The 12,235-nt window shown below is 43.7% G+C and overlaps 1 protein-coding gene across 7 annotated transcripts in view; it reads left to right on the top strand.

The window, feature by feature from the left end:
* The window catches only part of LOC147013898 (WD repeat-containing protein 26-like), a 56,326-nt gene that overhangs the window by 20,230 nt on the left and 23,861 nt on the right, over positions 1-12,235 (top strand). For all 7 annotated transcript variants that reach the window (XR_015050558.1, XM_085851232.1, XM_085851229.1 and 4 more), the window contains exons 2-4: positions 1,593-1,692; positions 1,855-1,911; positions 3,559-3,695. Coding sequence is in view for 6 of the 7 variants with exons in the window: in XM_085851229.1 (XP_085707355.1) it covers positions 1,593-1,692; positions 1,855-1,911; positions 3,559-3,695 (294 nt within the window). In the remaining variant the exon portion in view is untranslated. The remainder of the gene's footprint in view (positions 1-1,592; positions 1,693-1,854; positions 1,912-3,558; positions 3,696-12,235) is intronic.

The raw sequence follows: 12,235 nt of genomic DNA on the forward strand, positions 1-12,235 counted from the left end.
TCCTTCTGTGAGAATGTTCTGTGGACAGATGAGACCAAATTAGAGCTTTTTGGGGAATGCACATCATCTCTATGTTTACAGAAAGCAAAATGAAGCCTTCAAAGGAATGAACACCTTCCCTACAGTTAAACATGGAGGTTCAGTGATGTGTTGGGGTTGCTGTGCTGCCTCTGGTACTGGGTGCCTTGAATGTGTGCACGGCATCATGAAATCAGATTACCAAGGAGGCATTTTGGAGCACAGTGTTCAACCCAGTGTTAGAAAGCTGGGTCTCTGTCGAAGGTCATGGGTCTTGCAGCAGGACAATGACCACAAAACCACTTCAAAAAGCACCTAGGAATGGTTCAAGACAAAACGCTGGACTGTGCTGGAGTGGCCAGCAATGAGTCCAGATGGACATCCCATTGAATACCTGTGGGGAGATCTAAAAACAGCAGTTGGGAGAAGGCACCCTTCAAATCTGGGAGAACTGTAGCAGTTTGCACAAGAAGAGTGGGTCAAACTGTCAGTCGAGAGGTGTAGGAAGCTCATTCATGGATCTAGGAAGCGCTTGACTGAAGTTATTCTATCCAAAGGCTGTGATACCAAATATTAAGTCGAGCATGTCAATAATTTTTTCATTGCCATTTCTTTTTATTTTCTGATTTAAAAGGATATATTGCTCTGAATCAAAAACAAAGGTTCTGTCATTTTAACAGTGAAACAAAGAATTGTGGAGACCAAATACTTTTGTCAATTTAAACTTATTTTTGGATGAAATTGTGACTTATTTGAAAAAAGTGCAAGGATGCCAATATTTTTGGCCACGACAGTATACTTTGGCCCATTTCCTACAGGTATTGAATCACCATCAACCTTTTGGAAATGAAATGTGTTACCTTTGATGAAAACGGATTCATTCTGTCGTGTTGTACCATAATTAATCGATCGGCCCCTTCCTACCGAGCTGACCAGAATGCAATCCTGCCAGGCTGCAGCAAACTTTGAAGCAGAAAGCAATCTGATTGGGTCTCATTCTGGTAATTGTTAATGGCTGGTAAATGTAAAATCCTGACGAATTGGGTACCAACACTTTATAATACTCTGTTGACCCCATAAGTCTCAAAAACCACCGACTGTATGACCGGTGCTAAAATATATATATATTCAGGATCTGCAGTTCTAAAAGAGTACCATATGCTAATTACAGAGCGTCAGTGCTGCCAAAGAAATTATTGGGCAAAGGATATGCTAGGTAGCTTGCCATTGTCTTCCCAGCAGTCATTTCTTATTGAAATTGATGCCTCGCCCTCCTTGAGAAACAACAGGATAACAGTTTATAGGTTGTTCAAGATTCAAATGCAGGCTAGACAGTGTAGAGGCGAGTGTGCGTACCTCTAGGCCACCCCTGCCATCGCCCATTTCCTGAACCTTTAAACTTAGTAAAATAAATGAATGCTGCTTGTTTTGAGGAAATACAAAATTCCCAAAACAGCTGATGAATTAGCTTTGTCACATTCCTGCCTTTATTTGCAATAAATATCATCATTGGAGTCATTATACTGTGTTTGTGCATGTCCTCTCTGCACCCCCCCCCCAACCTCTTTTCACAGCCACACAGTGGAACTTCTAATGCAAGAAGCTGGTTGCCGGCTGGAGCACCCGACAGCAGCCAGGTTCCGCAGTCACGTGATGGAGGGAGAGTGGGAGAAGGTAAAATTGCAAGCGGCTTTCGGCAAATCGATAGCTGGCTTCCTTCGCTATCAACAGTTGTCGTCCTTTTACACTTGATCCTGTCTGAATGGTTTGCTATTGTAATTCAATTGTTATAAATCAGCGGGAAGTTTTGTATACCGAATTGCGATTTGTTCTCAGGCAGAAGCAGACGTCAACGAGCTTAAATCCCTTGTGAAGGTGACTCGGGGCACTCTGGTAAGCTTCCGAAGATGAAACGTTTTCTATTTTCCTAATTGTTGACGTATGTACACGATGTGTTTATTTCTCGCTTTTAATCCGAATGCTCGATGGCTACCTCCACATAACTTCCCGGGACATTCATTGGAGTTGTGTATGCCACTTGATGGTGCATTTCTCTCATGTAATGATCTAAGATGAAAAACATGGTCAAAATTTCACACCGACTGCAAAGGTGTATTATGCTTCGGATTCATTTCTGCATTTACACCGTTGTTCGGGTTTGTTTGTTTTTTTTAAAGCTTTTGAGTGGACTGGTGAGACATCAGGATGTCCTAATTGGTACTGCGACCAGAATTGTGCTTCCATTGTGTTGTCCTGACACCAAAACACATGTAAACAGTACACATGGACACCGTGCCCAAAATTGCAATGGGCTTGCAGTCTAGTTCCACACGGCACGATTCTTCAAAAAAGATCCGTCACGGCGCTCGGTGGCTTGAAGATGTGGTACGATGAGATCACATGGTCCTTTTAGCCCCAAATTCTAGCTGCTGCTCTTTCCGACGCCGAGCTCAAGTCCTGACGTCCTGCAAGAGTGATCCGTTTATTATTTATTGCCCCATTGTTTTTCCGTTGCTTAGCAATCTGCTGGCATTCTCCCTCTTGTCAGTGCAAATAGTGCAATGCTTTGTCCTTTAAAAGTGATAGACCACAGTACATCAAGCCTTGCTTTTGTTCAAGTCCATTTCTCATGTATTGACATTGCATTTGTTGTCAGACTTACTCTTTTGTACAAAATGTTTGCTTCTGCATGTATACTCTTGTTTGTCATTGGTCTTTCTGTATTTTTTTTAATCTGCAAAAGGTCTGTTGGACTTTTTATCCAGTAACAAAGGCTTTTGTTAGCTTTTGTGCAAAACAACAAAGGGGAAATGCAGTTGCCCAGATACCATCTGGTCTCGCGGGGGGTGGGGAGTAAAGACAGGGGGTGTGGGGTAAGAGGAGGTCTGGAAGAAACTTTATCAGCCAATGGGCTCTGACTTGTCTAATGACAGACACTTGTTTGTGGCAAGACTAGCAGGACAATCCTAGCTTCCCAGTGCATGTGTGTTTACTTACTAGCAATTATCTCCCAGAAAACCTTCGTGTATCACTGTCTGGATGATGGGCAGGAGATCTGCAGGTGAGCATGAATTGACGCAATAAGCAAAGCAGGTGTTTGCAGAAGCAGGTGTTTGCAGAAGCAGGTGGAGGAGCTTTAACTGTCAGTCGGAGAGATGGAACAAAGCAATACCGATCAGTATCGTGGACCACCACCCATCCACCTGAGGGGAAATGTTGGGGTTACTTGGATTTGCAAAAGGTTACATGAACAAGGGTTGTTCATGCTCACATGAAGCATGCTCATTGCAGTACACACAGTGACACAAAACAGCAGAATGACTTTTTTTTTTCATGAACAAGGTACAAACGTCAAGGATTGTCGCTTCCAGAGTAAAATCTCCATAAACCGGTACTATCGCTCACTATTGCTCTTACTTAGAGGAGTGATAATAAGTACATTGATTGATTAATGACAATACAAAATAAGTAAAGACAGGAAGTCAGAATTTGAATACTTTTTCACTTTCTTCATTTATTTATTTACTTATTTGTTTTTAGCGCATGCGGTTCCTGGTGTTGGAGCAGAAGTACTTGGAGCTGCTTGAGGATGGGCTTGTGCTGGAAGCTTTACACGTCTTACGACATGAACTTACACCCCTGAAGTTTAGCACCGAGAGAATTCACACACTTAGCGGGTATGATCTCAGATAAGACCTCACTATGGCCTTCATTCTGTTTGCAGGATAGAAATGACGTTTGCATGAAGTTTCACTGAATAGTCTTTCGATTTGATGTACTTCCTCAAAAAAGCAAATAAATAAAGTAAGTATTTTGTGGCAATGTGAACGTACTGGCCATTGCATTTTGCCATGTGCAACTTTTATTGGATGCATATCGGGTTGATCATGTGACCAGGGTCGCTGTACAATGCTACGGGAGCAGCACCATTGCAAAGATAATTTCTCAATTGCTGGAGGTGCAGCTCTGCCACTGATGCAGTGCCCCCCAATAGGTTAGAACAATAATTTAAAATTTGTTCAGGGTGTCGGTGACAGCTTTCCTGCTCTTCGCGAAGGACACTGTGGGATCTTTAACGTCCACCAACGAATGCTGATATAGGGGACTCCCGGTTGAACGTCCATCCGAGGGACGGCACACACATTGATGAATCACCCTGCCTGTGAAACACCTGTATGACAGTTTATAGCTGGGTCGGGATTCGAACCCAGGCGAGATAGCTCAGATACCATTGTGCATATCCCTAGGTTATCCTGTCAGCACAGCAAATAAAAGGTAATGGACAAAGACAACGGCTAATGATGCAGGTTTATTAAGTCTCTGCTGTCATACATTCACTCAAAAGAGAGAAACCTGAAATGCACTGTGGCCTGCATACATTTTGAGTGGTTAATCCATTCATTTATGTGAATGATATATGAAAGGATAACTTTCCTGTTTGCCAACTTACTTTCTCCTTTATATTTTCGACCTTTGCTTCATTGTCTTTACTTTTGCTTTTGTAGTGGAGGCTTTTGTAGTTTTCATACCGTTGCATTAGTTGGTGGACATGTAATAATACTGTTGCGGGGTCGGGTGAGAAGACCACGAGGTGGGGGAAGCTACGGCGATTCCCACCAGACTCCCCGGAATTGTAGGCCGTCGCTCATGGATAATTCCGTGATGCAGCGGGTCGCTTAACCGACCATGGACGCCAATAACTCCACCCCGTGACCTAGGGTCCTCCCGCCTATGGAATTGGGTTACCCAATTAACCATGTGGTTTAACCACCGGGGAACCACGTCCTCAGTACACCTTGTCTGAACCGGATCACTCTCCCGGATTGGATCACCTTTCCGGATCTGATGCAGCCGAGCGACACTGCCAAGGACGTACCGGCTAGAAGGAACAGACTGTTGGGAATAAAGACCCGGCGAGACTTAGACTCGAACCATGCTGGACCAATGAGGGAAAAGACAAAGGTGGGCTGGGAACATTTCTACAACAATTATTTATTAAAAAGGAGCGAGGAAAAGCATGTGGCACAATAAAGGTTTATTGGGTATGTAACGCAGGGAAAGATGAGAGAGATGTGGGGTACGGCAATTATACAAGCAACTTGCAAAGCAGACACAGTGCAGACTTAACGCGAGATTATTCACAGTAACAACAATAAAAGATCTTCTACAGGCTTACTTATCAGACAGGCGCCAGCACACTCAGACACACACACACACACACACACACACACACACACACACACACACACACACACACACACACACACACACACACACACACACACACACACACACACACACACAAAGAAACCCCAATGAAAAGGACTCTTGCAGCCAGGGAGGGAGGGGGTTGAGGTTATAGTTTTTCGGTACCTGAGCGTGTCGAGGGAAGGGATGCTCCGTGGTGCAGTACCCGACAATGTTTGTGTAGTTCGGGCCACAGCCGCACGTGTCGAGATCTTGGCTGTAGGAGGAGCTTGAGTGGAGAAGGGCGGAGACCAGAGGGCGAGGGTGGAGCAATAGGCAGGACGCTTGGTCGACGTCGTGGTCGGAGACAAGTAGCAGGAACACACACTTCACTCCTTCAATTCTACAATTCCTTCAACTCTCCTCAATTCCTCTTCAATTCTCCTCCATTATCCTTCTTCAATTCCTCTTCATTCTCATTAATTTCTCCTCCATTCTCTTCCATTCACCTATTCCTCAATTCCCTCCTTTCTCCTTCAATTCACGGAGGACCCTCCGTCTTTATAGAGCCCGGAGCTTGGGGAGGAGCCATGCCGAAACCGACGTCATCGTCCGAGCCGGGCATTCTGACTGGCTCCGACCCTTCACGTGGTCCGCCTTCCTGTTCTGTTAGGTACTGTTGGGGCTGTTAGGGCTGGGTTTTGGCCAGACGCCGGTATAGCCCGCCCACCTGGGTGCAAAACGTACGACGTCACGCATGTCTGGCCTTGGGCAGATGGATGGTGGTGCAACTAAAAGCGTTTGTCCAGCCGAACGTGCGCGTCGGGATTTTGCCTCAGAAAATGAGAGCCTGACGGTAGACGGTGGTACTCTGTGGTAAGCGAGACGTGGGCAGCAAGCGAGGCAAATTTACCTCAGAAAATAAAAGGAGGGAATAAAATATAAGGGAAAAATGCAGACCAAGGTCGAAGGCCAAGGTCGAGGCAGACTTAGCCAAATGATGGGTGTGGGGAGGCATGAGGGGCAGGAGAGGCTGCATAGGGTGGACAAGATGGATACAGAACGAAACTCTTAGGAGGGAAAATTGGAAATTTGGAATTGGGAGGAATTGAGGAGAAGGTTAACGAGGGTAGAAAAGATCATGGTTTTGCATTGGGGACGATCCAAGATGGTATTGAACAGCTGGCTTGAAGACTTGGTGGGAAGAATGAGATTGAAGAGAATGTGGAAGTTGGTTCCATAGGTGGGAGAAAAGAGGAATTAATGAGTGGAGGTGACCATGAAAATAGTACAAATGGTTGGGGAAGAATTGGACTGTCGTGTCATCCAGCGGATCAGGAACATGCCTTCCACGGCTTCAGCGACACTATGTCCCCACCCTCTTCCCCACGGTCGGATGTAATTTTGCCGTTGACTAAATACTGGCTCATCTGCCTTTTGATGGTTGCCATTGGCTAATACGAGCTCATCCGCCTCACATCAAGAGTTCCACTGCCTCTCTCAGCTACCTGAGTTGCTCCAAACCAGTCAAATCTGGATGAGTGATTTTTAGGAGACACCATCTCCTCACTGACTGGCCATTGGCTCCCGAAGGGAGCTCATCCGCCCTTTTTTACCAGGTGTTTTTAGTCCTGGCATGGTGGTGTAGTCATCCTCCCTACTCGCAAGCCAGTGAGGGGTGTCGGTTTAGTCGCCAACAACCTGACCATGCGGGAGGGAGCAATGGGTTACATGTTACCAGTGGCAGACCCTAAAGACTGACCTGACCTGATTTGAACAACACAACTATGATGATGTCCTGTAGAGATGTACTATGATATTTATTGATTTATTCGTACGCAGCCTGTGACTGCTTGGCTGCATCATTAACTGGGAGCACGGCTATGCCGCTGATGCAGTTGCCCCCCTGTTACCAAACACGCTGGTGGGTCATTCTACCTGTTCACCCAAGGGTTGTAACCTGACCCCCTTAGATTTGGCTAATTTTTTGCATGTATGTTACATATGATAGTCTATGTTGACATACAAAATTTTAGCTAAATCGGACTAGGGGTTGACGAGATATGACCTTGAGAACTTTTGACCTTTTCGACTAATGTCGCGTTTCCACCAAAATTCAAATCCTCATATCTCAGCAACCCCTTGCCCTATCTCGATTATTTTGATGTCGTTGGAAAGGTAATTGTCCATAGAATGCAAATCCAGCATCGGTTCGTCGATCTAGTTAAGTTAGGGGTGGATGATTTTTGGACATGACATTTGACCTTGACCTTGAAGACCTTGTGACATTGACCTGGCCTTGCATGAAAATGAAAGTTCATACTGTCTACTATAACATATCAAAAAACTGGAGGGGTAGTAGTTTTTGTTCTCAAGATATTTTCGGCCAAAGTTCAAAGGTCGTAAAAATGCAACCAAATAATGACGTACATAGACATTTGATGGATGTGCGGGACAATATAAAAATAAGTATAATTTTTTGAACCTGTGCTTTCATTTGGAGGACTTTGGAATCAATGCTGAGTGGAACTTTTTTGCCACTTCACATGGCAAAAGTGCATGTGACAGATTAGGCGGACCTGTAAAGAAGTTATTAACAAAAGCCAGCCTCCAACGCCCATACGCAGATGCGACCTTAACTTCCGATGCTATCATGAAATTTTGCACGGAAAATATTCCAGGAATTCACTTCATCAATGTACAACCTGGTATTGTTGAGGATTACGAACTGAAATTGAAAGAAAGACTGGAAAATGCGAAGACAATCGCCGGTACTCAAAAATTTCATCGGTTTGTTCCATTATCAAAATCGAGTATAAAAGCATTCAAACTGAGCAAACAAGAAGAAGAAGAACCCAAAACTGTATGTGCGGCTTGAGTCGATGGCGAAACTGATGAGGTGGATGATGAATCAGGACTAGAGTTTGAAATCAATAAGCAAAACTATGTTTGTGCTATCTATGACGAAAATCCATGGATTGGACTTGCAGAGGATATTTCTGATGAGTATGGTGACTATTACATCAATTTCATGCATCCCCACGGTCCCACTAAATATCTCAATTGACCACTGGATCTGGACAGATGTTGGATTGAATATTCAGACATTCTGTGTGTGACCGATCCACCATTAGTTGTCGGTTCTGGAATAAGAATTCGTCATAAAATTAGTGACCAAGATAGTGCTAAAATAACCAGTTTATGTAGAAAGTGGCAAACCCGTTAAGATTTATCTATATCTTGTGACTTGAACATGGTTTCCTTCCCCTAGAGAAAACGATTATTTAGCAAACTTTTTAGCAAAACGAAAATTAATAATTGAGACTAAACTTATCTATCTTGGATAAAATTGTATTCATGAATTTTTTGTATGATTCTGTGTTATATTCATATTTTAATTTGCTTGTTGTAGTGATAATATTTTGTCTTGACAAAATGAACTACTGAATCAAAAAATGTATGATTTTTTTCATTTATTTCAGTAGCAATTATTCTTGAGGTTATGGTGTCATGTTTTGGTTGCGATTTCTGTATTTGGTTGCGATGCCTTGAACTTTGGCAAGGCAGATTCATCAATGCAGGTCTGGACTTTTTTGTTGTTTTCTCAGTATTTAAAAAAGTTGGATTTTACGTACGAATTCGTCTTTTTTGCAGACGAATTCCTACGTTTTAAGGTTTTTGTTCTCGAGAAAAAAAAAATCCCTGATGGAATTTATTGAACTTGTGTGTAAAATCTTCTGAACGATGTATTCTAGTATGACAAAAAACTCGATGCAGTTTTGCCTTGTTCTTCGTCAGCAGCACTGCGAAACAGGCCTGGACAAGTCCATTCATGTTTGAACGTAATCTAGCTAATATTGACTGTAAACTAACAAGCCTGGGCATGTCATGACGTCATGATTTGGTTGCATTTTTACGGCCTTTGAACTTTGGCCAAAAATATCTCGAGAACAAAAAATACTACCGCTCCAGTTTTTTGATATGTTATAGTAGACAGTATGAACTTTCATTTTCATGCAAGGCCAGGTCATGGTCAGGAGGTCTTCAAGGTCAAGGTCAAATGTCATGTCCAAAAATCATCCACCCCTAACTTAATTAGATCGACGAACCGATGCTGGATTTGCATTCTATGGACAATTACCTTTCCAACGACACCAAAATAATCGAGATAGGGCAAGGGGTTGCTGAGATATGAGGATTTGAATTTTGTTGGAAACGCGACATTAGTCGAAAAGGTCAAAAGTTCTCAAGGTCATATCTCATCAACCCCTAGTCAGATTTAGCTAAAATTTTGTATGTGAACATAGACTATCATATGTAACATACATGCAAAAAATTAGCCACATCTGAGGGGGTCGGGTTACAAATTTTTTTTTCTGGGTGATTTGAGGTGAAATGACCCACGTACTCATTTCACCAACCTCGGAAGGATGGCAGGCTGTCAACCCACCTGGTGTTGATTCAATGGTGGGACAGGGGCTTGAACTCAAGATCCTAAGTTCTTAAGCCAGCCACTCTATAATGTGATGTTACAGATGGCTGGTAAATGCAATGACATCAATAATGAAGTCCTCCATCATTAGGTAGTGCAGAATGTGACAAGAACTTGTTCTCTGGCTGGTAATTTAATTTGCCAAACATTATTAAGGGCTACGTGTTTCATAATTTCATTTTTCAAAAATGTTTATCTTGCCTTCATTCGGACACCTTGTACTCACGAGGGTTGTTCATGATTAATGGTAAAAAAAAAAATGCTGATTTTTCTTGCTTCCACATACAGGGTGACCACAAAAAACAATCGGAACCCAGACAATTGAATAAACTTTCTTTCTTTTTAATTACAACTAGCATTGAACTGTCGCTTCGCTGACAGGGGTTGAACAACATCACTTTATATGTCACAGTCTAGTATTACAGTTTATTGAGTCAGTATTTGTAAACAAATTTATTGCAGAAAAATTTTGTTTACCGCGAGCAATCCGGTGTAAATTTTATGAATACGCACACTTGTGTCACCAAAAAAAACATGATGATTTTGTTTTCAATTTGCAAAATGCAATTCTCATCAAATTCTCACAAAACGTTGTGGACATGTTGGGTGTGTGACAAGGATGAATTGATTAGATTTTGGTAAAGATCCAGATCCGGATACTATAATTTTTAAGTGATTCTTCACCATTGAGAGATAAGGCTGAAAATGATATATAGCATGATATCGCAAAAAGTTGTAGACGAATTCCAACTAAACTTGGTAAACAAGTTGAGCGCATGATAAGAACGAATTGTTTTGATTTTGGTGAAGATCTGGATCTGGCCTATCAGTGGGATACAAAACAAACTGTTGAGCCTGACGGGCATATGCACTCTACCGAGTGCCATTCTAGTTTAACATACAACAATATTGTTACGTTTGAGGGGGGGGTATGCATTCAAAGGGTAATTAGGATGTTTAATTAGGTATGCCATGCTGTTCGAGTTTACCAGGATCTCAATGTAATAAGTAGCGATTCAGTGGTGATAAGTTGTCTAGTAAATATTCATTTCTTCAAGGGGGAAATGATAAATGTCACGTAATTAGATAGGGACACGGGATAGGGTAAGTGTGTCTGCGTAAACCCCCTTTTGGTATTCTCTGGAGACTGGCCGTGACGTCACAGGACAGTGCAGCGGATGGCTCCGCCCCGTGATCACGATTGGCGGAAGGCGATGGCGGTGGGCCAATAAACGGCTCGATTGGGAGTGACGAGGACGAAGGATAAAAAGGTTCTGTTCGGGGTCGAAAAGGAAGAAGAAGAAGATTACAACCAGAACGATCGTGTATTTTTGGTGTGGAACCTGTGGCAGCAGAGAGCGTCCTGGTTGCTGGGCTGAGTCGATCGTGCTCTTGATCGTGTCTGGGAGCCTTGCCGAGCCTCGTGCCTCGCCTCGGTTGGCTCTGGGGTTCTGCTGACTCGGAGTACGGGGTCGGGCAGCGGGCGGACCTGCCTCCCTCTCCTGCTCGCGGCTTGGCGCGGGAGCTGGTTCCCTGGCGGCTGTGGGCGGACTAGGGCCAAGACCAGGAGGTCGACAGCACCACGGTTTCTCCTGCCCACCCTGGCGAGAGCAAGGCCGGCTCGTCCGGCGCCGATCCAGGGACAGTTGCGTCCACACCACGGTCCAGCCTGACCACCAGAGATAGCTACGTTTTGTGTGTGTGTGTGTGTGTGTGTGTGTGTGTGTGTGTGTGTGTGTGTGTGTGTGTGTGTGTGTGTGTGTGTGTGTGTGTGTGTGTGTGTGCTTGGCGCCTTAGAGGGATTGAGAACTGTATATTCATTGGAATTGTCTGTGTTTTTCCCCACGCCCGATCCCACACCATCCCGTCGAATCGCCCCGGATCCCTCTTCTTGCCGAGTCTTGTTATTTCTGGTAATAATAAAAACAAATAAACATCATCAACTCAGTGAAAAGCGACTCGTGCCACCTTCCTCGTCCCGTTTGCGGTAGAGCGATTAGAACCGCCATGTTTGGGTTATAAATAAATAAACCGCCTCCATCGTTTCGGCTCATTCTACGTTGGCGGGACTGTTCAAGTCCCGTGGACGTCACAATATTCAAGCGAAGTACAAGCAAAATGATTGTGCTTGTTAATAAACATAAACACCATCGTGTCATTCATCAAACTCGTTGCATTGTCCACTTGATGGTAGCATCTGTTTTGTCGGAAGTGCTTCAGGTAGCATATGCTGAACACACAGTACAAAGCATGCTCAGTGGCAAGCAATTTCCAGAGCAATCTGTGGACACTCTTGTTGATGCAGCCTTCAACACATTGATTGCATTTAAAATACCTTTACCTGGCTGTGGATTTGGTGGAACTAACAATATTGTTGGAGCATCCGATTTTCTTGATACATTAGTAGATGAGTCGTCATGCATTGAGCCACACGGTTAATTCGAGGTCTTGGAAATATATGCCAGAAATTAGAGCAGGTCAAGGCATCCATGAGTCACTGTTGTACAGTTTTGTTGTGCTTACAGTTTATGGATATGA

This window comes from Eptatretus burgeri, chromosome 13, assembly GCF_056783735.1.
Source record: "Eptatretus burgeri isolate ZD-2024b chromosome 13, Ebu_testis_v1, whole genome shotgun sequence".
Classification (NCBI taxonomy): Eukaryota; Metazoa; Chordata; class Myxini; order Myxiniformes; family Myxinidae; genus Eptatretus; species Eptatretus burgeri.